Source organism: Melanerpes formicivorus, unplaced genomic scaffold (assembly GCF_026170545.1).
Source record: "Melanerpes formicivorus ecotype bairdi unplaced genomic scaffold, bMelFor1.0.p_v2 SCAF_4, whole genome shotgun sequence".
Taxonomy (NCBI): Eukaryota; Metazoa; Chordata; class Aves; order Piciformes; family Picidae; genus Melanerpes; species Melanerpes formicivorus.
In genome coordinates, this window is record NW_027142356.1 from 18,934,977 (window position 1) to 18,961,315 (window position 26,339).

The 26,339-nt window shown below is 39.5% G+C and overlaps 1 protein-coding gene across 3 annotated transcripts; it reads left to right on the plus strand.

Annotated features, from left to right (window-relative positions):
• Positions 1-207: 207 nt before the first annotated feature.
• On the plus strand, positions 208-25,487 carry TMEM192 (transmembrane protein 192). 3 transcript variants are annotated; one of them, XR_010987226.1, is made up of 8 exons: positions 208-329; positions 2,398-2,544; positions 6,996-7,260; positions 9,251-9,385; positions 13,683-13,785; positions 16,082-16,249; positions 23,701-23,785; positions 24,138-25,487. XR_010987226.1 is itself a non-coding variant. In XM_068137155.1 (7 exons), exons 1-6 carry the CDS (start codon positions 288-290, stop codon positions 16,203-16,205), a joined length of 816 nt encoding a protein of 271 aa, XP_067993256.1. In that variant the 5' UTR covers positions 208-287; the 3' UTR covers positions 16,206-16,249; positions 23,701-23,966. The 3 variants fall into 3 exon arrangements, 2 of the variants coding, with proteins under 2 accessions (XP_067993256.1, XP_067993254.1); XM_068137155.1 differs by lacking the exon at positions 24,138-25,487 and having other exon boundaries at positions 23,701-23,966; XM_068137153.1 differs by lacking the exons at positions 23,701-23,785; positions 24,138-25,487 and having other exon boundaries at positions 16,082-17,755.
• Positions 25,488-26,339: the final 852 nt, after the last annotated feature.

A 26,339-nucleotide genomic window follows, 5' to 3' on the forward strand; every position in this document is an offset into this window, starting at 1 on the left:
TCAGTAAGGCCGCTCCGCGGCTGCCCCGGCTCGTCAGCTGCGGCCCCGCCCCCGGGGCCGGCGCTGTTTTGTGTTGAGGCACCGGCCCAATAGCGGCTGGGGGCGCTGACGGGGGGGGGGGGGGGGGGGGGGCGGGGCGGGGGGTGGGGCGGGGCGGGGGGGGGGGGCGGGGCGGGGGGGGGGGGGGCGGGGCGGGGCGGCGGGGTTTGTGCCTAGCCAGCCGGTGGCCAGGCCGTGGCGGGGACGCTGATCAAATACAGCCGGGGCGGCGGAGGCGGGAAGAGGAGATGGCGCTGACGGCGGGGAGGCGGCGGCAGGACCTGGAAAACGTGAGTGCGGGATTGCGCGGCTGGCGGAAGCGGGGCTGGGGCAGTGGCAGTGGTTCTTCCTGGGGTGGGTGATGTCAGGCAGCCCTTAACAGTGGGTATTGCTGGGACAGCGCCTCACTTTCTGGTTCTTTCTTCCTCTTCTTCCTGCTGTTTTCCGTGCTAAGCGCTGAAGGCTTGATCTTCTTCTTCCGGGGGGGCAGCAGCGGGCCGAGGTGTCTCGTAAATGGCTGTTTCGGAAGTGAGGAGGCCACCCGGGTCGCTCGCTGTCTGGGCCGCCGCCTCGTGTGCTACCTGCCACGCTTCAAATGCCCCCACTTAACATGGGTATGGGGTTGTTTTAATGGAGATCATCAATTTAAACGAGTCAGCTCGTGTAGCTTGTTTAGTTCTTCTGGGTTATTTTTCAGGGAGACAGGTCATGTAAGTGTAATGTTTGGTTTATATGCTGTGCGTCGTAGCCACGGCGTTTTGCTGTTTATTTGGGTGTTTCCCGCTGGAAGCCTCCATGGGCAAAGCTTGCTGGCTATGGCTCTGCCTGCCTGACCTCCTCCTGGTGCTGGGTTGCTGCTGCGGAGGTAGTCACATGTTGGAAATGGATCAGGGAGCCAAGAGACTGAAGCTGTAACCTGTGCTTGTGGTGACATCAGTGCCTGACAGAAGGCCCATTTTTCAAAGCGTTTTGGATTTTGACATCTGCGGTTTTAGTTCGTCTTAACTAAGTGAAACCTGTATTTGATCAAACTGGGACACTTACTAGATTTATTGTTTTTTTAAATATGTCAGCGTGGTCATCTCCCTTGGTTTAATTCCACTCCTCCCCATAGTGCTTGTAATAAAATCCACTCAGGGAGATGATGTCATCCAGTGTTTCCTAATGCTAGCTGTATTTCAGGGTGCAAAGATAAATTGTAGCTGATCTTGCAGTAAGTAATATGGTCAAACATGTCCTGATAAAGCTCTGTGAAGAAGTCATGCTATTGCAGAAGTGGTGAGCTCACCTGTTCCCATGAGACAAAGAATATTATCCCAAGAAGGGTTACTGTCTTTATGGGAGGTATGAGCTGTTACCTTTGCTGTTAATTCAGTGATAGGGAAGAATAAGGCAAGATGGCCTGACTGTTGGAGTGCCAGTCCTGCACTCACAAAGCTTAAAATTATACCTGCCCCCCTGAAAGTGGGGATTGAGGGATAAAGAGCATCTTTGTGCTCTTACTTTTATATGTATGTATATATAAATCAGGGGAGTGCCATTTATAAACCTTTAGGTCTGTAATAAAAGGTCATCGTGTTTTAAATTCAAGAGACTGAGCTTAATTTCACACAGAATACTTAAAGTATTTCAGCAAGAGTTGCCTACAGTCAAAGACTAGGCTAATTAAAAGGTATCAAATAGATGAGGGATGCCTGTTCACACCCCTCTGTGCTTGGGTAACTGGCATTCATGGTGCTAAAACAAAATTGACTTAAATAACCCTTTGCCTGTACGCAGCTGTGAGTAGGTGAAGTAGCACTGGGAAGCCACTTTAGATTGTCCTGGTTTATGTGAACCTAAGTCTAATCCCAAAATTTCTTTGTCTCTTTTTTTCTTGCGCTAGTGTCTAGAAGAATGGTGTGTCTTGTTTGTCTTGAGGTTTGTGCTGCTTTCTACCATAGCAAGATGTCGTGACTTTAGAAACAGTAAATGTCCCAGTAAACCCTGGCATGTCTCTCCAAACAGTCAGAAGTCTGGAGTGGGGTCTGCTCTTGGTATTTCTGGGCTGTGGTTGGTATCACTCAGAAGAGCAGCCATAACTTGATTTGGAATCTTGAGGGGCTTTTCAGCTCTTGAAGCAAGCAAGTCAGAGCATAACAGTATGCAAAGAGGGAAGCCTCAGCACTTTGGGTATTTATAGTGGCTCTGTATGATCACCTTAGGATGCATTGAATGACTGCATCCTGGCCTGGAAGGAGCAGAGGTGCATGGTACTGGGGCAAATTCCCTGTCCAAACAGGAAGGCTTTTCCTTTCACCTGTACTTACATGTACATGCTTACCTGTTACTATTCTTTGCCTTCCCCTTCTGTTCCAGGGTTCCTTGGAAATAACACAGAGTTTGGAAGATGATCCTCTACTGGATGCACCACTTATATCTTCTCATACATTGCATTCCCAACTGAGGCCAAGATTTCATGCTATCCCAGCAGTTCTCCTTGCCAATTTTCTGTTGCTAATACATGTAAGTTTAAGAAGCGTGATTTCCTTATGAGATTTTGCTGTCTCTCTTCTGAAGTCTTACTGTTCACATAGTCTGAATTCTTCTCAGATTTACATACCCTGTTATTCCAAACCAGTGAAGTTCTACTTGCCAATAAATTTTGATGATATGTATGTACATGATACATGGCATTCTAATTCTGATTGTCAGCACTAACATACTATGACACATCTTGTTAGGAAGAAAAGCCTTTTAGTAGTTCTTCTATGCTGTTGGAAATGTGCTTTAAAAATACTACTGCTGTAGAAGTGCTTATAGTAGTTACAGAGGTAAGATAACTTTGATGCCATGCCTTCTGGAAGCTGAACTTAATTTCAGAGAGAATTAAGGTGTTTTATATAGTAATGCAACAAGTAAAGTTGGACTGGTTTCAAGGGGGTTGTGTGGATGGAGGGATGAAGGAATCCAAATGTTACTTCGTGCTCTGATTGAATTCTAGAGGTTAAGGGTGAAAAGCACAGATAAAGGTTAGTGTGCTGGATTGAGGCAGCCCCCTTCCCCACCTCTGGCAACAATAAACACTCAGACAAACGGATTGCAAAAGTGTTGGAAAGTTTAAATAGAAAGCAGTGAGCTTTTACAGAAAAGCAAAAGCAGAGTGACAAAGAAAAATCCCAAAGCAGACCCAGAGAGATCCCATCCCTACCTGAGGGTACACCCGAGACCCCCAGGGCTCCTTCTTCCCCCTCCCACTGCTAGGCTAGTCTCAGCTGGCCAGATCTGAGACTGCCCATCCCCCCGTGGCCTTGGGCCTAGCCAGGCCCAAAGCCAGGAGACATCTCCCCAGTTGCCGGCTGACGGAGGAGGAAGAAAAGAGATAGTGCTAGACTCCGCACTGCATCTTATAGTGGTGCAAAGGATTGTGGTATGAAATACTACATAATTTCCTGTGTCCACCCCTGGGCTGGACTTCTGGACACAGAAAGTAAACACTGCAGGGGGGCACCCAGCTCAAACTGTAACAGTTAGATCTTGTTCCTAACAGTGTGAAGGCCTTTTTGAAGCTGTAGATGGAAGCAGAGAGACACACTTACTTCTAGGCAGGAATCCTTTATAAGATGAAGAGGCTTATTGTTGCCTGTGAGCATGTGGAAACCAAACATGAAGGAGATAAGGAAAAGAGCTCTGATCCTAAGATTTAACTGAAATAGTACTCGCATTGTGCTTAGGAACATGATGTAGTGGTGTTAGTGTTAGGTAAGCAACTGGACTTGATGATCTTAAGGGTCTTTTCCAACCTTTCATTGACCTGAAGATGATACGTTTCTAAAGCCGCTGGGTACACAGCACACAACTATGTGTTTTTAGCTGTTTTAGCAGCTATTTATTCTACTTCGGGGCAGCTGCATGAAGTTATTCAAACAACATGCCTTGGCTTTCTCATTTTAGAAGTAAATGTGTTGTGGGCATCTTGGTAATATCAAGAATTGTCCTTCTGTTGTTCTACAGAATAAACTTCCAAAGTTCTAAATGGAACTATGTATCCAGCCTTACTCCCTTTTCTTATCAGAAGAACTCTGGTGCTATCCCATTAGTATGGCACCCGAGGACTGCATTACAAATGCAGGCACACTGCTAGTGATGGTAGAGCAGTAATATTGTCCCATCTAGCCTGTGGGCCTTGCTGTCTACTACCATAAGTGGTGTAACTAAGTGTCAGTCACTCAGATCCTAGGAAACTGCTGTGTCTTCTGTCCCCACCACTTCTTTTCTCTTGAAATGGGGAGAAGCATGGGGAGGTAAAGAAAGAAAAACTGCTGAAGCCTGTGTCAACACACACTTTTCCAGGTAAAATCTTGCTGCTGTTGCTGAACGTGCTGCAGTGGCCACTTAGTCCTTGGAGCAAAATGGAGAAGTATCCTTTTCTGTTGGTGAAAAGCACTTTTATAACTGTCACATGAAATGGTGCTGTCTCTCTTGTTGGAAAGATGGATGGGGAAAACAAGCTTGGACTGCTTCCCCCCCTGCTTCTGCACACATGTACAAACCTTGTGGAATATGGAGTCACCAGGTTAGCTTTTGATACAGAGCCTGCTAAAGGGGCAAGTATCCTGGCGAAGTTAAGCCATCATTGTATTATGTAGGAGAGTTGTAATACATCTCTGAAGTAATTTATATGTAACTTGGAATATTTCTTCTCAACCCTCCTGTGCCAAGAAACAGAATTAGGTAGCAAATAGCTGCTTTGATTCAACTTCTGGTTACATATAATTCTGGAGTGTCTGGGTAGGACATTCTGGAGTGTAGTGAGTCTGGGATTTTAAGTGGCTTTTCTTTTTCCAAGCCTTGCTTCTCTTCAGGCTTCTGGCTCCAATAAGAGCAGATTGCGAGAGATTGTGAAGTGTACAGGCTAGAAATAATTCCTTTATATTAACCCTGTCTTTCCTTAATCCCCTCTACATATGCATAGGCAGAAACCTGAACTTAAATACTACATTCTATAAGAATAACTTTCTGTATATAAAAATTTCCTGTACTGTGGTGAAGCACCTATTATTGGACTGCCCTAAAATGTAAGCAAAACCTCTTTAATAAATGCCACTCTTAATGCTAGCTATTTGTTTCCTCTTGTATGTGCTGTTGTAGTAGATAATAGAGCTGCAATACTAAGCCATTTCCACTTACATCAGTTCAATATATCTATTTTCTGTACAGAAATACATTCCTAACACCTGGAGGGAGCGGAACTAGATACTGGTGTTTTAAAATGACAAACCAACCAGTAAATGGGCGAAATTAAATATGGGTTAGTTGGATTATTCTTAGCTTTATAAGAAAAGGAGGTTAAAGGATTAAACAAATGTTTTGTTGATAAACGTCCCTCTTATTTAACTTCTTAACCTAGCTACTTAACCCATCTCAAGATAATTTGGGATTTGTGTTTGAAATAGTCTCCTGGCTAATATAGGACATGCTCTTTTTAATATTTTTTTTCTCTACCATATCTGGCCTATATAGTGTCTAGAGTATTGATGATTGTGGGAAAATTATTTTCCCTGCTACCGTCCCCAATTACCAGACTACTCACAGCCAGAGGAAGCAGATGACAGTTCATATCAAGAGTGATTAAGTGGTTCTTAATTTCTGTGAAGACAATTGCTTGAGAAATGGCAAAAATACAAAAAATGAGTTGAAGGGAGTGAGGAGCAGACAGTGGGCTCTCAGTTACCCATAGTACTAAATGTGGAGACAATGATAGCAAATAAAAATCAGACACATTCCTGCACCTTGGTTCTGATTTGTTTGTCAGTTATGAGATGTGGAACTTTTTTAAGATCAGTGTATTAGAGGTATTAGACTTTTGCAGACTTCTGTTTATGGTTTTGTTATGTATGGACCATCCATTTACTTCTATATTGATGGGAGTTAGTTTTGTTTTCAGTTCCATTTTAAGATACTATTTATTCTGTAGAATGAACCAGAATGAGGAATTAATTTCTTCTTCACTGAAAGAAAACTATAGAGAATATTTTATATAATAAATTATTATTTATTATAAATTTAATTTATTAAATTTATATTATATATTATTATAACTTTTATTATAAATTTATTCTTTATTATATAATTATAAGGATTAAAAAAAGCTCTGTGTGTATTCATATCCCAGATAATGTGTACCCAAGACTCTGCCCTCTAATTGGCCAAAGGATTGCTGATGCTTACTGCTAATGCTGCAAAAACATGAAAGGTTATGGCATAATAGCACAAGTCCGAAAGGATAAGTGTATATACCATCTGACAGACTACAGAATAGTCATTTTGACATAAATTTTGAGTGAAAGGAAAAACCTGATTCTAAATATGTTAAGAATGATTACCAACTGTCAGAGGCTTACCTAGTGTTAATAATTCACTTTTTTCCTCATGTCATAACCTGAAAAGTATCTTCAATGGATATGGTAAAGGAGTGATTTTTCACTTATGAAATGTCAATTTAAAGGAATGTAGACTGTAGTGATAAGATCTGAAGCTATCCTGCAGAGGACTAACAAGTGTAATTAAGTGAGTCTAAAAAAATGTAGTTTCTTTGAGGGCATATGTATCAAATTCCTCTTAAATTGAAAAGGCTTACAGAGTCCAGAAATAAGACAAACTCACTATAAAGTGGATACTTGGGGAATGGTGAAATTGATTTAGAGGAAATTGAGAAAACTAGAGAGTCTCACTTCTCTTCTGCTGGAGATCAGTTGCTCTCCTGGAAGACAATCTTAGCAGTTTCAATCATCAATATTTTCCAAAAATTGCATGTAGTGGCTGTAGTAAGTGTCTTAATATTTCATGTGTTATCTCATCTCTAATAAAATCAATTTGGAAAGTAATACACAGTGAGTAAATAGCATCAGCCTGGCTTTTTTTTAACAAAAAAAAGTTAAATGATGACTAAGTTTTTCTCTCCCTTTCTCTTCTAGGTTGCTTTTGTTGTTCTAGCATTTTTAGCAGCTATGTTTTGTTCTTACCCCAATCCAAATCAAGATAAGTGCCCTGGAAACTATACCCACCCACTTAAAGTTCAGACTGTCATAATCATTGCAAAAGTAATTCTGTGGATTCTGCATGTTTTTTTTGAACGATTCATCCAGCACCACCACAGTAAAGTCAGAAGCAGAGGTTACTTCTCAATATACCGATCAACAAGACATCTGAAAAGGCTTCCACTGCTGATACACTCCACAGGTGAACTGAACTTGCTTTCTTGGGGTTTTTCTTCTAAAGCTTTAAGCTATGACATAATAAAAGATTAAGTAGTTTATATATATAATGCTTACTATAAACTGTTAAAAACTTACCCATGAGCATTTGTAAATGGTATTTATTTTAGTCAGAGGGACATCTTAACTTGACCTTTCCAGCCTGCCAGATGCGTGTTATGAAGGACTCTTTGTAGGGGGGAAAATGCCTGTAAGTGTGATGCCAAGTAAAATATCTAGTCTTCAGCTACTAAATGTTCAGCCAGCAAGGTCTGTGTTTGGCTACTAGTAATCTTTATTTGCATACTTCTTTGTCTGTTTGGATATGTGGCAAGACTTTTGGTCCTTCCAGGAAGTGTGTTAGTCTTTGCTTTCGAAGCCCAGCAATTCGTATAGAAACAGAGGAATTGCCTGTTGCTCAAGAGCTGTGTAAAATCAGTACAATAGGCAATTTCTTGATCTTCTTGCTTATGTGTTAACACTAAGCTCTTCTTCTGACTGTATTTTTATACTTTCTGTGAACCAAGAGTGGCCCAGGGGAGCAGTTTAACTCTGTACATTCTAAGTTACATCACTGAAGCTGAAAGAAGTGTTGGTACAATTAGCTACTGTAGCTTTTTCTAACAGCAGCTACTTAAGTCTAAAATCCAACTGATGGGGGTTTATTCACACAAAAACAGGGGTGGAAAAGGGAACAGTAGTGGCTTCTACAGTATTTTTTGCGTCTTACACTCTTTTCTGAGTAACTGGAGTAGATTTATTTTTTTTTTCAGTAGAGTGGGTAAGTTAGATGGTCCCACTTTGTATAAAAACAGCTTTTTTTCCTCCTAGTCACTAAAAGAGCTAGGCATCTTGAATGTGAAAAACTTCAGGCTCTGGCCACTAGATGGAGCTCTGAAGATAAGGATGTGTTGTTCGGAATGCACTGCAAAAATTAGGCTGTGGCAGGTTTAAGGATGTTTCAAAAAAAGAGTGAAGGGATTATTTTTGACTATTGCAACATAATGTAGAATACCGAGTACTGCCATCAGTTTTAGATGGCGCTCAATTCTCCCATACCAGAACTCTAGGCATATATAAATGTTCAGGTACAGTCAACTTTGTGCTATAGACTTTCAATCATATGTAGTTCAGAAGGTGATTAGCTCCATTACTGCAAACTCCCTGCCACAGTAATCACTACTGATACTATTTCCATCTTGCCAATTCTTTTGCCTAATGCAGTATGAAAAAACTGTACAATTACTCAGCTACATTAATGGTCTTAATATTCAGACACTTATATGGTTATAACATTTCTACAGGGAATAAAAAAAACATTTCACATTCTATCAGCAAAGACTCTGTAATGAATTAAGAATGCATATTAGGTTTGTAACTCAACACTTGCTCTCCTTGACTAATTGTGCTCATTTAAGTTAAATTTTCAGTAATCTCAAGTATTACAATGATATCTAGGCAACTGGAAGTCTATGCAAGTATCCCCTCTGGAAGGAAGTTAGGGGTTTTGTGCTGTTAGCCTTACTTAAATACACTTGTATCCACCACTTAAAGGAAAGTAGTCTCTCATTTTGAATTGACTGAAGTGACCTCCTAGCAATTGAAAGAAATTAATAATCTCCAAGCAATTTTGGGATGGGTAGCAGCAATAAGGCTAGAAACTGTTTAAGCCTAACATGTGTATTAGGTATTTCTAGTGTATTTCTTCTACTCTCTCTTCTGACTTAAAACAAAAAAAAATCTGTAAGAAAACTCATTTCCTGCCATTACAGTCAAATGTTGAATTGAAACTTCATTTTACTGTCAGCGGCTGTATGCTTGCATCACATGTGTTACAGAAACTGGACAAAGAGGCAAGCATGGTATGAAATAGAAAACATTGCTGAAATGTAGCCTAATGCATATATGGGGGATAAGAGAGTTACTTTCAACAGCTGTTAGATACAATTGTTAAATCATTAACATTTGTTTTCTAGGTAATGCATCCCTGCTTTTGATTCTGTCAATGCAGCATTCCTTTCCTGATCGCAGTAAAGTGTACCTGTATCTTATCCTGGGAGTTTTGGGCCTGGAGCTGATTAGCTCCTTGACATGCTTAGTGGTTTACACAGGTAAGAGGCAATTTTTGCCTTTTCGAGACTTAAAGCTGCTGCTACTCAACTGTTTTGTTTGCCCTCACAGTAGCTCACTTGGGGTACCCTGAGACTTGTAACTGCAGCTATAAATAGAAAAGGATTCTGCACTTGTAGAAGACAAACTAAGGCAAATCCAAAGTAAATGGGAAGGTTGTCAGGTTTGATTTGCCTCCACGTGCTGCTAGGTGAAAGCTCCTGATACCTCAAAGCTGTTAAACCAGTGAAGTGGCAATAAATGGCATAATTGTTGCACAACTGTCCTGTGAGCAGGCTTGTGTGTTTTGCAGTGGGTTCTCAAATGCATGCGCCACAAACTGAAGCAGCCAGGTCTAGCTGGCTTAATCAGAACTGCCTCTGGGATTTACAAGTGGGACTTGCATAATGGTTGTATCTTATTCTTCCTCTATCCCTGGTCCTATTCCAAAAGCTTCAGTTCCTCTTTGTCACTGAAATGGAAGATTCCCTTTGTGGCATCTGGGCACCTTCACACCCAACATGCCTTTCATGAATGTTTTGTTTCATTGTTATAGGGTTTTTTTTGGGGGGGAGGGAAGTGTTTTGGGTTGTTTGGTTTTTTTAATCATGGCTTTTTGAATCTGTGTTAATACTGAAATATGATACTGCTTCATAAAACTCTGGTATTGCTTTGTACTGTCACTGCAGGCTTCTAAGGTTATCTGCTTTGAGGTTTAGTGTAACTTATCAAGACTTAATAAACCTCTTTCCCTAAAACTATTGCAGAGCTCTCTAAAATGTCTATTAATAATGCCTGAACAAATGGTTTATCTGATCTTGAATGCTGCTGGGGTTTGTAAAAAATTATTCTGTAAAAAAAAAAAAAAAACAAACCAAAAAACAAGGAAGACCAACCATCCAGCACCTACAACAAAATTAAAAAGACAAAAAAAACCCAAACCAAACAAAAAAGCACACACAAAAAAACACCCAAGAAACTCACTGAAAATGCACAATACACTAAAAAATGCAATTACTTTTCTTGCCCAGAGAAAACCTGTGAAATACATGTCTGTTTAAATGGTGTGTAGTTCCTGCTCTGGAGTTAGACAGTTGATAGTCCTGCTTCTGGGATGCTGCTTTTTTTATTACTTAGAGCTACAAACTAAGAGATAAATAGCCTCAGCAGCCATGGTATCTCTGGGAGAGGAGTGGAGGAACCAAAACCATTGGGCAAAATTTAGAGGGAGGAGAGCAGAAATACCTCTTTCAGGACTGCGTGAAGCTTAAAACTTAGGAGTAAAAGCCGTTTCTATGGTGGTCAGTATTTGTGTTAATCTGACTTCTGTCATTTCATGATTAATAACAAAACTAGGATGTTGTTTCTTTTGGAGAAGAAAACTTTCTAAACTAAAACTATACCCTCTTATAACTATTCAGAGGCCTGAATACCATAGGCTTGTCAGGCTTGCCCCTGAATGGACCAGCATGGCTCAAGTATACTAACTGTTCTCTAGAGAAATCAAGTCAGTGATGAGGGAATGCAAGCATAGCAGCCCTAGAGAACTATTCCAAGAATGCTGGAGATCATCCCTTTGCATACACACAATTTTCCTGGGAAATTCAGGGAAATAAGAGATAAATTGCAGAACTTTAATAGAACATCAGGAATTTCAATGAAATGCTATTTCTTTCCCTGAGGCCCCTCAGAGCTAAAAGAGCTACATTGTGTGTCTCTTACCCTGGCAGAAAAGGGTAAGCAACTGCAAGGAAGTTGACCCTCTTAGTAGTAAGAATCCCTAAAAGTTCTCAGACTGAGTATTTGTCACCAAAAGTCTTGGTTCCTAGCTTGTAAGGTGCCAGTAAACCAACTTACACTAGGGAGTAGGAGTGTGCAATGTTTTAGTTTCCAGATGAGGGACTTGAAGGGTCTAGTGAATCCAGGAACCAAAGTGAAGGAGGGGCAGAGCTACATTGCTAGGAAGAAGCAAGGCAGTCCCTTTTGGCAACAGCTACCTTTATTTTCTCAGCAGCCCCAAACCAGCAGTCTAAGCTTCATTCTGTAAAGCCTGGTGTACAAAACTAGGGATATATCTTATGTAACTTAACACGTGCCTCAAGATGAGGAAGACCTCAAATCATCCTCAGCTGCCTTTTCAAGGGGTAGTGTAACTTGTTTTCTTGTTTTTCATCCCAATATACGTTGAGGTAAGCTAAGAGACTGCATGGATATGTCTCTTGTGTGTCATGGTGGGGTTTTTATTTGTTTAACATTTTAAGCATCTAACTACTGAAGAAAAGCAAATGTATTTGGCCAGTTTTTGAAAAATAGCCTGAGAATCTGTAGCAATAGAAAGACTTAAGATGACTTATTAATTATTTTTTTGTCTCTCAAACAGAGCAGAGTATGTGACCAGGTGGAAGCACAAAGCTTCTGCAGTAGGGTAGTTTTAAGAACAGTCTTCGGCTCAGAGTTGAAATGCTCCTCTGCAAAGCAAGCACTTAGCAGATACCACTTACTGTTAAGATAGTATCAGCTAATTTAGTTGAACAACAATAGGGAGATTAAGGTCATTTTACCCTACCAACTCATGACCAACCCCTTTCTTATGTTAGTACATTTTGGAGGGAAGGTAGCACTTTTCATACGTCACCCCACAAAGAGTAATGATTATTTCTTGACTACTAGAATGAGGGATAAATGCTTAATCTCTAGGAAATTCATGTACTTGACTGACTTTCATTTAAATATTACTGCCTCATAAATTAAAATGGTAGCATGGATTATGTGGTTTTAACTCTAGATATTCCTTTTTGCTTGGAACTATTCTATGAATTCTATGATGCCAAGTTCTCTGTGGAGTACTACTGCCATTGTTAAAATTTTTGTCTCTATTCAGCAGTATGTGTGTGTATATATACCTGTAGGATGCAAAGGCAGGGATTCAGACTGGACATACAGAAATTGCTCAAGTGAACTAAATGGGCATAGAATAAAGTAGAATACAGACAGCTCTAAATGTGAGATTACTACTATAAGTTTCTTATTGATAAGACAGAGAGTCAAGTTTTAAGAGGTTTACTAAATATATGTATTTAATGACTTTCTTATGTATTTCTAATACCACTTGAATGAAAGATTTAACATTCCCACAAACAACACATGTTGGGAAGTCTGTATCCATTCCTTTGTGGATTTCTTTGTAGAATAAATAGAAATAACTAACCTTTGAGCCTGACTTGTAGTTAACCTCTGGAGGGTCTTAGCATTGTTTTACCAGGGTGGCCTGTAATAAACCCTGTCATATTCATGACTTGTAAGGATAGTCTTTCTCTGCTGTAGTAGTGTGGATTTCTGATGGAGCTGGACTGTTAAGATTTTTTGTTGCATTAGATGTATTGCATCACAAGCAGTCCTAGCTTCAGAGTCCCAAATGCATACCCTAGATCTCTTGGTACATTCCCTGAATCAGGGTCTGATTTTGAATGGCTTCGAGTATTTTCAGATTCCTTCCAGAAATAATGCAGAGGATGCATACAGCTTCTCCCACTCCCACCCATCCCCATTCCACAGCTGTTAAATTTAGTTTTAAACTTGATTCGCGGTGTCCGGAAATGACTTCTGGCTGTGATAGCCAGCATTCTTAGGTTTACAATGTGAAGCTGATCACAGAGCCATTCTGGTTTGAATACTTAACAGCAAGTCTGCCCTAGTTTTAGAGCAGGAAGACAAACTGCTACATCATTGCAGGTAGTCTAGTTTAAAGTAGTATTTCTCAAAGAGCTAAAAGTTCTGGACTATATGCTAGTATCAAAACTTTTTTACAACTTTTTCTTCGCATGTTGCTTAATTTATGGCCTGAATTTGGAGACTGAATCTCGGTACCCTCTCCAAGGTTTCACCCTCTCTTAGGTGGCAGATAAAATTTTACAGATGTTAGTACATTCACGCTTCTTCATTCAGGTCATCTCTGTGGTCTTAAGCAAGGAGGCTGAAGGTGAGAGGAACAAAAAAAAGCACAACCAAACAATAAAACCCAAAACCTCACAAAAAACCTTATCAAATCATCACTAACTTGTAATCAAAGCCATTCTGGAAATCAGCTTTTTTTCCTTCTTCACTCCCTGGATTTTCTCTTTGTTTTGTCTACTATTGTAAGGCAATCTTACAAATGCTTGTTACAGACTTTTTGGTTTTAACATGGAGCCTGCTGATAAAGCTTTGTCTTTTTTGTTGTTGTTGTGGAGTTTTTTGTTTGTTTTCCTTGTTGTTTTTTTCCTGACTGCTTCTCAACTAATTTATGAAACTTTGTTGCAGTGAAAATAAGCAACTTCAATCGTGCAAAGCCAAGACCTGACATAATTGAAGAAGAAAAGATGTATGCCTACCCTAGTCACATTACCTCAGAAATTGGATTCAGGTAAGATTTTCAGTATTGGTTGTGCCATGGTATGTAACACTGACTACTGTAATTGCTTTACTTTTCTTTAGGTTTACATATAATCTTAAATCTGTCAACAATCCAGAGATGAGACTAATTCTCAAGCAGAAGGCATAAGGCTGCCATTTTACATGCACAGATGAGAAGCAGTGCAGTCTTGTACTTTCGACATAGTAATGGCAAATTGTTATATACAGAAATCCTCAAACATGGGGACAGAAGTGATTTGGCTATTTATGGCTGGTTGCATGAATTTCTAATGTGCTATAAATAACTGTTTAATCTGGTTTAGCTGACTTTATATGGTGTCTTATACTCTTACTTAAAGCATGCCTACAGAAGCCTAGCTTCTTCAAACCAGTTCTTTCAAGGAAAGAAATGTATTGTAGACAGCTGATAGATGAAAAGAAGAGGAAAACTTAGCAGTTGGACATGAGATTATAGCAAGGGATTTGGAATATATTTCCAGTTTGGGAAGGAACTTTAGGCAGGGTGGGGCACATATGAGGTAAGGCAGTTCCCAGTGGCACAGAGAAGCTATCCAACATTAACCTTCTAACCACTGAAACTTACTGCTTTTGTCTTTTGTGAATCTTCTGACTGCTTGAGCATCTTCCATTTGATGAAATGGGTCTGGTATGACTTAGCAAATTCTACCATCAAAACTAACTTGGATTTCCACAATTTTTTTCAATGGGAATTTTATAATACAATACAACTTGCTTCTGTATGTGTGCCTTAGTGAAAAGTTGAAGTGCAGAGATGACTAATACTTACACACTTCCCCTGGTGTCACAAATGCAATGTGCACATGCTTTCATGGACATTGGAAGTAGATGTCCAGGATACAGGAAAGGTTTAGAGTTGTCTTGAGTTTTGATACAATGTCTGACTTCCATCTTGATATGAACACCATGATGAATGCATAGTGGACCTCATTCCTTTCTTGTTCAGCTTCTCCCCTGAGAAATTCTCACATGCTCAAGGAATGAGTCTGGAACAATGACCAGCTGAGGAAAAGACTCTGATTATTTTTTATTAAAGAGCACAAACTTCCTGTGAGAACTGATCGTAAAATGGTTATTTTAATTCAGCTGTGTACAGCTCTGACTCTCTTTCCCTTGAGAGTTAAGGTCTATTGAAAAGTGAATCCTGTCAGCCCTTGAGTTGACCCTGGTTGTGAAAATGTGTTTTGAATATTATAACCTCTACAAATTAAGCTACTGATCAGGACCTCATCTGGTGCTTTAAGAGGGTCATGATGACTGGTTAAGGTTATAAACTTTGACTACAAAGCTGTTTTTTTTGTTTTTTTTTCAGTTCAATTACAGTAGTATTTTATTTGGTCTTAAGCTTTTTTCCTGCTCTAGCTATCCTTCTCAGCACTTTGTAAGAACTATGAATAGGATAGTGTTCCTCCATAAAATGCTGCAATGCTGAGGAGCAACTTTCAAAGCTCCAGGATGCTCACACCTGTACCGAGGGAGATACTCAAATCATCTAAGAAGAAATAATCTCTAAAGAAAGACTGGAATATGCTAAGGCATTGGTACTTGCTCTTGCTATATTTTTAAGAGTTCCTAATTTATAGATTTGGAAAAATTTAATACTTTTATAGATTTATTTTTTTTTCCCTTGATTAACTTGGCTTTATTGAATGTTGCAGTGTTACTCTCCTTGTTAAAATAAAGGACTTCTGAAAGCTGGAGATAATTTTAAGTGGGAGGCTAGCTGTATGTGAGCTTGTAGATCTGAAGTATCACAACTACTTGTTACTAATGCTGTTAAGGTATTGTGACAGATCGCTGTGTGTAGCAGTATATCATGGATACAACCGTAGGTTAATCAAGACATTTGTCTCAAACAGCTTATGATCTCCACAGCTGAATAAAAATACCATGTCTGCTTAAAGTAAGTTTTCTAATGTATTTGGAAAAGTTGCAATGACTTTGTTAGCATAACTCTACTAAGTTGACTTTAAGATGAGCAGTAAGAACTCCCATACTATTACAAGTTTTCTGTAACTGTCTAGCAGGAAATGTGTAGCTTAATTATGTATACATGGCATGAAGTTTAGCCTTTTTTTTTCTCTTCCTGCCTTTTCATGTAAAATGGAAGTTAAACATAAAGGTATTGTAGATTGCTTCCTCCCTCAAAAGTTACTTGAGATCAGCAGAAGTGTAACTGATGGAAGAAACTTGTCACAATTAACAAATACTTAAACAGAAAGATGCTATCACTTACTGAAACTCATATTCATTCTTGTTATTTTAAGGGAAAGTTCAAGTTTAGAAGAGATAGTTGAGAAGCAAGGAGATGTCATAGAGTATCTTCAGCGACACAATGCACTACTCAGCAAAAGACTATTGGCACTAACATCTCAGCAAATCAAAGCTTAATAGCATTTGGAAAACTGCTGCTGGAGCTCTGGAGGGAACATGAGGTAATGTAATACCCAGCCTGGTTCACACAGATGACTCTTCAATCATCTTTCACATTTTGAAATAAAAGTTAAGATGGAAGGACGAGCTCTGTATACCCTATAAACCTGTTGCAACTGGACACTGGCTCTTTTCAAATCATCAGTTCTGAAAAGTTCTGGAGCTTCAAGGATTTTTAATTCCTGATAAGTTAAAGTTGGACCTGAGGTAATGGTTTAACTTGGTTTAATTGTTGCAATTATTTTCTACTGCTGTAACCTTTACATTCAAACTACCAAAGTACTTTATATTTCTAAAATACACATTTGTTCTCTACACAAACCCAGCTTTGCAAAGGCTGTTTTTTCAATTTGTAGTGCTAAAGCTGAAACTAGATTTGGGTTCTATCACTCAATCCAAATACTTCCAGTGTTAGAGATCATGTACTTCAGTAATCCTATACAAAACAGATACTTGCTTTCTAGAGCAGTGTCCTTTACTCTTGTAAAGAAAAGAAATTAAACCATTGCCTGTGCTGGTGGGAAAAAATGGCATCCAATTTAGGATTTAAAAACACAAAAGCAGTGTGTGCCTTAGAATGGCAAATCTTGCATGTAAGTGTGTGGTACAAAACAATGTCACAATAAGCAGTTCAGCAGTTGTTTAAAATTATGGCTTTAAAACCCATAAGAGGGATCTTCAGGGCTGATAACTTTCCCATTATTAGGAGTCTGTGTCAGCTAATAACAAGATTCCTGCTGACTGAACTAAACAAAAAAAAACAACCTTGAGAATAAGCTTTTTCTCATTGACCTATTACCTACCTTGTACTGAATGGGTTTGAAGATCCTGTTACAGATGCATCAGTTACACACTTCCTTGCTTTTTACTTTGGCTCTTCAAAAAACATCAGCATCTTGATTCATAAGCTGAATTGGTGTATGTGGGGAGGTGAAAAGTAGCAAAAGAGAGAAAGGTCTTCTAGAAGTTGGAGAAATTAGAATTTTTGGTTCTATTAAATGGATTTATTGGAAAGGCTGATGAAGGAACTGTTTTATTCTGGGTACTACTTTGTCCACTGATTTAGACCAAGAATTATTTCAGAAGCCAATACCTCTATAGGGACAGCGTAATTGCTAGTCAAAATAGGGAAGAAAGCTCTTTTAAGGAGTGGTCATATAGGTGACTATAAGAAAAACAAAAGAAAATTAATGCATCCTACTTTTGTCCTAGATCACAACTTTGGCAATAACTAGACTAGTGTGCAACTAACAGATGCTGTCATTCACAGGAAAACAGGTGAATTTAGGGGTTTGCTGCTGTGCAACACTGACAGTTAAGGAGACTGATCTCCTTAACTGTTGTTTCTCAAAAATGCAGCCAGGATTTTATAGTATACATATAAGGAATACAAATGTTTTTGGTTTTTTTTAGAACTCAGGTTTTGATGTGAATGTGTATGACAATTTCTGTAATTTCTATGAAAAGTGATGAACTGTGACTGTAAAGTTTGTGCACAATAAATGCAACTAAGGAAAAGTGTGAATTCTGTCATTTCTGAGCTCATGTACAGCTGATTCAATGGGCAATCTGCACATTTTCTGTTATGCTGAAGTTCTTGCAGCACAGTTTTGTACTTGAAATCAGCCCCAAACTGTTTATGACAAGTAGAGCTCTGCACTCATTTTGAAGCTTTAATTTTATTCTCCTTCCTGGGTAATGTTTTTCCATTGCACTCAGACTTTCTTGCTTCTCCTATTTCTCTACAACATAGAGATGTAGGTTACATAGTATGGCAAAATACTGTATTTTGAGGACCTGGCTCAAACCCTCCTCCGTTCCTTCATGACTGCTTAAGGTAAAACTTGGATTAACCAGCAGTATTGAATTCTGTTGAACATGGCAGCTGGGAAACACAGTGCGGGTTGCTGTGTGTGAACACTCACATCTCCTGCCCTTCAAGCCATAGCTCTTCATGAGTACACAAATGGAGGTGGAGGGGGTGTGCATGTACAACAACCACCCCCTATTTTTATACCTTTATCATACTCTCACTGTATCTTTCTTAGTATCATGAGGCTTTTTGAGGAGGAGGGGTAGAAAAGAACTTTTGTGCACCTGCACACACTCCATATAGAACCTAGGACGCTTTACTACTCAACCTGAGCTTTCTAAGCTCTGGCCATGGCAAGGCTACAAAGAAGCATCAGGCAGGAGCTGTAGGAGCATGGCAAGGCCCACACACACTAAACACCAGGCCTGGGCCCTTGCCAGTACCAAAGTCAGGTTCTGTCCTGCTCTGGGGCAGGTATATTCCCTGGCCTCCCCAGTGTCACCACTACCGGATGCAAGGCAATATTGTGACACCATGTGCAAGTGTGATGCCATGGCAAAGCAGTGTGGTGTGGCATGCTCAGTGTTGTGTGCTCACCACCTCCTAGCCAGTGTAGCTCATTTGGGCTAGTAGAGGGTTTTGCTTTGGTTCTGTGACCAAACTTGGCAGTCTTTAATGTGGTGCCAGAGGTAGTTTGGAAGACTATGAGCTGGTTCTCAAAATGCAATGTAAAAGGGGCAAATGGCTGCTATTGTGCATGTTAGAGAAAACTCAGCTCTGGTCTTGCTGGATTTAACACCTCTGATAGTGAAGGCTGAGTCCTAATTTTTCTGGTTATGCTCTGTCTTGCTTTTGGAAACCTCCTTGCACGTGCAAGGTTAGGTGCTGCATATTGTGGTGGCTAATGCTGTCTGGAGCAACCTTCAGTCTACCACCAGTGCCATGGCCTGGGTAACTGTTCCTGCAGCATTAGCACCTGATCACAGACTGCATCTTACTGTCCAAAGTAAAATCCACAGCCCTGGTGCACATTCAGCAAGGCATAAAGCATTGGATCCAAATTTTGGTGCAAACAAAAAAGTATCAGCTGAAGAGAGTCTCCATGTGCTCTGCTGCAACACAGTGCGTTACTGGCCACCAACACATGATGCCACAAACTAGCGCAGAGGGGAATGTGTGTGAAGCTGAACAGCTGAAGAAATGAATGATACTCTTTATGTAAGCACAGCTGCTTGAAATGCGTAAATATTTGCTGGTCCATGGTCTTGGTAGGATATATAGGGGATTACAACCAGAGCAGCAAGAAGGTAATGCAAAAGGAATGCTTCCTAACATATGTTGCAGCTGTACATTAAAAAAAATACTACTACAAATTTCAAAACAGTGTATTAGATCATTTATTTTGTTGCTTATTATTAATCATCTTGTATCACAATAATTTTTGTTTCTGTAGAAAAAGAATGTATATGTTTATCAGGTTTGTGAAAACAAATATCAGACCACCTAAAAAATGTGAAAGATTGAGGGTCGTCCCAATAATGTTGACATTGTGGGTGGTTTTATAGTTTCTAGATTAAATGCTGAGATGTGATAAATACTTTGTACTCATGAAAGAAAAGATAATGGGATATGCTCATCATATGAGGGGAAGACTCAATGCTTCTGTTTTGTCCTTCTGAATAGTTGATATTGGAACTTCTATGTAAACACTTCAGTATTTCACCTTGTAAAGGAAATCATTGAATCATAGAACTGTTGGGGGTTGAAAGAGACCTTCAAGATCAAGTCCAACTTCTTGCCTAGAGTGCACACTCCCACCAGTATTGCTAAGCCACTACCACTAAACCATGTCCCTAACCACCACATCCACCCATCTTTTGAATACCTCCAGGGGTGGACTCCACTGCTTCCCTGGGTCACCTGTTCCAATGCTTGATCACTCTCTCTGTGAAGAAGTTTTTCATAGTATCCAACCTGAACCTCCCCTGGCACAACCACTGATTGTAAAAGTATTTCATATTTTATCATTCTGCATGAATTTGCAGTTAAGAAAGTTTGCCCCACTGAAGCTAATTCTTAGGCTAATGAAGCAAGTTGCAGCAAGGACCAAAGGCATTGAGCAGACAACAATCTAACCTTGATGTAATTCCAACTCAGCACTGGGATGAGTTAGCCTTTTAGACATTGTTGCTAAGAAAAGATACAGGTTGTGCTGTTGGAGTGTTTCCCACTTTGCACAAAGATTTTGGCATTGTTCAATAGCAAGAAAGATGAAGGACATCATGGCAGTGAGAGATCAGTATGCTAATTGTGCTTGTTTGATGATAAACGTTTGAAACTTACTTACCAGGCTAACGTTTCTCCTGATTGGCGCTGATATAAATCCTATGTGACCCTTGGCAAAATTTGGTTTTCTGTGTACAGACGCTGATATTTTTAGCATACGTATGTGGCGTATGGGAAATATTTTCAGTCTTTATTCTTCTATAATTTCCTTTTTTTCCATACTGGAAAGGGAAGAGGTGAATTGTTTATTATCCTTTGGGAACACGCTAATCTGCTGTTTCTCACCACAGCCTTACATTTACCTCTATTTCCTGCCGACCTGCTGTTACATAATTTTGTATTTCACTCTGAAATAGCTAATACCGAGTTTCAAATAAAATTTACTTTTTTTTTTTCTTCTTTTTTTCTGCCCCAGAACAACTATCTACAAGACAGGGAGCTAGTTCCGAGTTTCAGAAATTCACAATTTGCTTTTCCTATCTTTGCAATCTAACAGTCAAGACTTGCTCCATTCACGCAAACATCAATTATGATTTTCAGTACACCGCCATTTGTATTTGTACAAACTTCCTTTGATCATATAGAAGCACATGGGAGAATTCAGTCAATTCAGCTATTGTAGCACTGTGTTCATTTACATATGTAATCACACTGTTATCATGCAAAACTTACCCAGAGGAACCTCATGTTATGTAAACCAGAAGAAAACAGGTAGTTTCAACAAAGTCAAAGGCAAGCCAACTCAGCTGAAAACAAGGTCATTTTACTGTGCAAGACATCTCACACTTAGGAATTTATTCACAGTATCCTGCCATTCATGGGAGACATTACCATACATTTTGTCTTCTGCTATACCTCAGCCTACTGAGTTGTCTGGGTTTGGGTTTTGTTTTGGGGTTTTTTTGTGTGTGTTTTGTTGTTGTTTTGTTGTTGTTTGTTCTTGTCCAGAAATGAGGCCACTTAATTTGTGAGAACATTCAGATTTCAAAGATTTCACACACAAATATAATTTTGAAATTTGCCTCTTCTAGGCACAAAGACAATGCACAGTCTGGGTTCTGCTGTAATCCTAGTGTGGTATCATGATGTCAAGTTACAACATGCTGTGATTACCCCAACCAATGATTTTAAACTAAGCTCTTCCTATTTGTTTCTTACCAGAATTTAATATTTTTACCAAATACAGACAAAAAGTTTCCATTAGTAACTACTAATTATTTGTGTCATAAATTGGGTAACAGTTTGGGTTTTTTTACAGATTCCTTGTGAGTCCACAAACTAGATAAAGTCTCCATTTTCTTTAGATGCATTGGCTTTGACAGCTGAAGAACACAAATTTTATGAAGGGTAGACATTTCATTTAAAATCAGATGTTACCTTTTTACAAAATACACAATCCACCAGCTAGGTGATAAACACCTGTAAAAGAACACAATCAGTGCCTTTTTCAAAGAAGATTTTATGGTATCAACATGTCTAAAAAGAATAGGCATTTACAATAATTTTGTAGAGTGACAGTGGGCTTTCTGGGGTGCTTTGGTAATTGTTCTTTATTTTTACATCTGTAAAGGAACATGCATATATAGCTCTCTCATAGATACATTATGACTTTCTTACAATTTTATTGAATTGAATAATTAGGGTTATAGAGAATATCCAGTGCCACAATAAATCCATATACTGGACTGTTAATTATCCTTCCTCTTTCTTGCTTTCTCATACTCTTTACCTGTACTTCTAAACAGAGATAGCCATGGATGCATATGAAAGCTAAGTTAAATAAATAATTTTAAATAAGATTAGTGGTAGTATACCTCAAATTTTGGAAAAATGCCTTTAAAAAATACAAACAAACAAGCAACTGCTGAAATTCACCTGCAGAGCTGTTTTTTGGCATAGACAGATTTGTTCACCTTTTTATGATGATTTTCTAAAACTCAATACAGTGTGATGTTGGGTTTGGTTTGGTTTGGGTTTTTATACAAAGAAATTTGAAACGCCTGTTAAGCTCTACCAGTATGAATCCCATTAAGATTACAGGGTTTTGGAAATGAGGGGTTACATACAGACACTTGTTAGAAAGTTTCAGCTCTCCAGTTTTCTTCATTGCTGTTCTTTTACTTATTAGAAATTATGTTGCAAGACAAAATTCTAAGACTGGATTTAAATCATGACACCGCTGACCTTTGCTCATGTTTGTACAAGGTACAAAAAAAGATTGACATTTTAGCCCTAGTGCAATGACTTAAAAATCAGTCTCAAGCAAGGGTATGACTTCTATTCAGATGTTTTAGTTCTGCTAATGAAAGGGCTACCATATTTTCCTTCGTAAGTAGGTTTGTAATTTCTGCTGATAAAAAAAAGATGTGGAACATGCATTTTTAAAAATAAAATTTAAAGTAAAATCTTAATGTGTTCTTGATCTCCAGTGCTGAGAACAGCAGCCTGTTTTCTGTTTGAAGTTCCCTTTCGTTGTACTGCCAGTGTTCCAGATACCCCATTTATTTAAGTTACAGGAATAGAGTACTATGCAACACTGAGGTGGATAAAACAAAGGTTTCTTTTCAATGGTCTATTTTTATGCTCTATTTATAGTGCTGTAGTGGGTATTTTAGGAAAACTACTATTAAGCAAATAGTTCTGAATTTTCAAGTATGATTTAGCTGTCTGGTTTGGCAGCCCAGTTTAGGAAAACAAATGATAGGCTTTGCAGTAACAGCTCATTAGACAGGAGGATGGGCTTGACCTTAAGGCCTGACTTCAGAGATCTGAGTTATCAGTGTTGTGTGACCCTTAGCTAATCTCTTATCTGTGTGCTTCAATTCTCCATCTGTAGGATGAGGGATAATACTCTTCGCTGTCTCATATTGTAAACTCTTACTATGCTTACTATACATAAAGCTAGTAGGACCACTGGTGTGGTGCTGACTTTGGTACTATTACAGTAATACATTCTATGTAATCATTAAGTTAATTCCATAAGGGTGTAATGTTAGGAGTTAAAACATATATGTATATATTATTCATATATAAAGGTATAAACTAAAAATGGACTTTGACTGTTCTGGAGTCTGACATTATTTCACCCTAAATACTGCCCTATGCACAGCCCGAATTGAGCAGTCAATAGTGTATACAGTGTCTCTTAGTCTTGACAGACCATTAAGAGTCCCCTTGGACAGCTTCTTCTTAATGCCGCTGGAAATCCATCTCAGGTACCCAATATTTGATGTGCTCTTTAACTTTCGCTAGTTAGTATGAGAGCCAAAGAATTTATACAGAATGTTTCAACCAGATAAGTTTCATGTACATCTTCCCATCACCACCCTCCATTTCTTCCCTCTCTCTCCCTAGGGTGGGAGCCAGTGGCATCTGTTCCAGGTCTTGCAGAATGCGATAGACAGGACTACTGAAGACAAGACTGCAGTGGCTCTATGGGGTCAGTTGTTGTTGATCTGGACTTCTGACAAACTATCAGTTTAATTGTTGCTCCTTTAAAACACTGAAGAGCCCATTATGAAATTGCTAGGGGACAAAAGGGGAGAAACAGTCATTAATAAGAGATTTAGTAGTCTAATGTTTCATACAAAAATCATTACTTATTAAATACGTGGTTGAAATTTGGGGTAATGTTTCTTAATTTGGTAATTTCACCTAATAAAATTAAGAAAAAAAAATACAATAAAAAATCCAGAGGCAAGAAGTCTTCAAATATGATTTTTCTTTTCCATTTTCTTTTGGTCCCAAATTTTAGCTAAGTAACTGATCAAGTTCAATCCTCATCATTTCAGGTGTTGTTGCCAAAAGAGAGGCCGCTATGCTCATCCTGGTTTCCAGCCACCTGTTGAAAGGCTCGTGGATCCATCCTGTTTGCATCTGCAAATAGCTTTATCCATATGTACAACTCCATTGAGATCAGTAAGATTACTCATGTGAGTCAAGTTACTCAGGCATGTAAATATTTGCTGAATTAGGACTAAAACTGGAAGGGAATGTAAATGTAGATGGTAAATCCTACTTAAGATAAAGGAGCAGAGCACTCACAATGGTGACGGGAGTTAAGAGAGCTTGTTCAGGTGCCTGACACCCTTTACTCCCCAGTCACCCTTTATGGATTTCTAGATAGCTTTATAAAACAGAATTATCTTTAGATAGATGCTTTAAAAAATGTATTATGAAGAAGTACACCATTTTGCTTTGTCATTGTCTTTTGTACAAGAAATAGGCTCCCCACAGAAAAAAAGGTAGCACTGAAAGTATCTTTTATCTTGATCCTCTGTTAGGAAAATAATTCCAGTCTAACTGCACATGTATTGTGCAGCTACTACAGTCTCAGGTAAGGTGCATTTCAGAGCACAGTAGAGAAAATGCAGATGCTTTCTGCACAGATAATCTCCAGATTATGGATGCTGAACTGGAAGAAAGGGGGTTAAATTTACTTTCCTTGGAAAGTGAAGCAAGCCATTCAGAATGATTCAAGAAGTCTCTGGGCCCGAATTCCACTGTCCCAGTCATTCAGTCTCTGCATACTGAGTGAATTGATCCGATTGCTTATCTTTTTAGATTTATGCTCAAAGTGATGGGGGAATCTCATTTCATCTGTCTCTTGTTGAAATTGACTCAGTAAGGAGACATGGCATTCAGTAGCAAAGCATCCTTCTGGCATCCTCTTTCTACTTGCAGCTCAATTCTGCCACTTAGTATGCAGCCTATGTGAGATTAAACTTAAGATAAACTTTTGTTTTGTTTTGTTTTGTTTTTAATCTCACAAATTCTGCCATTTCACTATCCCATATGCACATTCTGTTTGTAGGCCAGCACTACAGAGCAGAATAGTACTTTTTTGCATGTGTGTTTTGGGAGTGGTGTAGGCTCTTTTCACCAAAGCAGTTTATGCATTGACAAGATTCTTGGTGTAGGTTTGTTAAAAGTTTGACTTTGGTCTCCTTTTTGCTGTTGACTGCTTAGTAAATCAAAACATCTTGGGTCCACAGAGTGTAGCTTCTCCTATCATTTATTTATGATGCTGTCATGCCTGGGGCTACAACATTATTTTAATATCATGAGTTTAGAATATGCAAATTTACTGAGTGCATGTTTTATTCATTCTTAAATTGCAAGAGTGCCTCGGTTTCCTTTTGATGCCTACACTATTTGCATATGCTACCTGCGTGCTTCTGCAGTCACTTAGAATTTGAATGTATATGCCCTCATCAGCTATAAAGCATTAATGTTTTGCACTTGTATAGCCTTTCATCCAAGGAGCTCAAAGTCTTTTGCTGACAATGATTAAGAATTACAGTCCCCTTTGAAGTGGGTAAGTGCTGCTACCTTTATGTGACTGACTGGCAGACCGAGGTGACTTTGCCCTGCTTCCAACAGGAAGAAGTGTCAGAGCCTGAAGTCCCAGAGCGTGCTCTGCAGCTATCGCCCTGTGCAGCCTTTACGTTCACTTCACGCTGTTTGACCCCTATCAGTCTTAAATATTTGTAGGGCAGTGGGACGCAGTTATTTTCTCCGGTATCTCAGTGAAGGCATTTGCTCGGGGAGTGGTGGTATGGGAGTGGACAACAGGGCAACAGCGCCCCGTGCGAGCCACACCGGGAAGCTTCCCACCGTGCACCTACCCAAAGTACTATTTCCACAGCAAACCACTAGAGACTAGGTGAAGTCACACCTAAAGTTTAGCTTCTTTCGTCAAGCGCCTCAAACTGCTCGGAAATGCAGGTGTCAATTAGGAAACGTGCTTAATAGCGGAGGGTGCGTACCACGGCGGCCTGCACAGCGCCTGCCGGGAGGCGGCTACGGTCTCCTTGCCACCCTCAACCCCCCAACACACTCGGATTACCTCAGGGAAAGGGCACTCTGGAGTGCAGCGGCATGCAGCGCCGGTGGGAGCAGCCGTGTCGGTGGAGCTTCCTTCGCAGAGCCAGGTTGGCTGCGGAAAGAGGGAGACAGGGCATGAGGAAAAGTCGCAGGTGATGTGCTCCGGT

Bases quoted from the DNA above. Each gene is read 5' to 3' on its own strand.
- TMEM192 (XM_068137155.1), top strand. From the start codon at position 288: ATGGCGCTGACGGCGGGGAGGCGGCGGCAGGACCTGGAAAAC. The intron at 330-2,397 runs GTGAGTGCGGGA...CTTCTGTTCCAG, and splicing joins GGCGGCAGGACCTGGAAAAC to GGTTCCTTGGAAATAACACA. The intron at 7,261-9,250 runs GTGAACTGAACT...TTTGTTTTCTAG, and splicing joins ACTGCTGATACACTCCACAG to GTAATGCATCCCTGCTTTTG.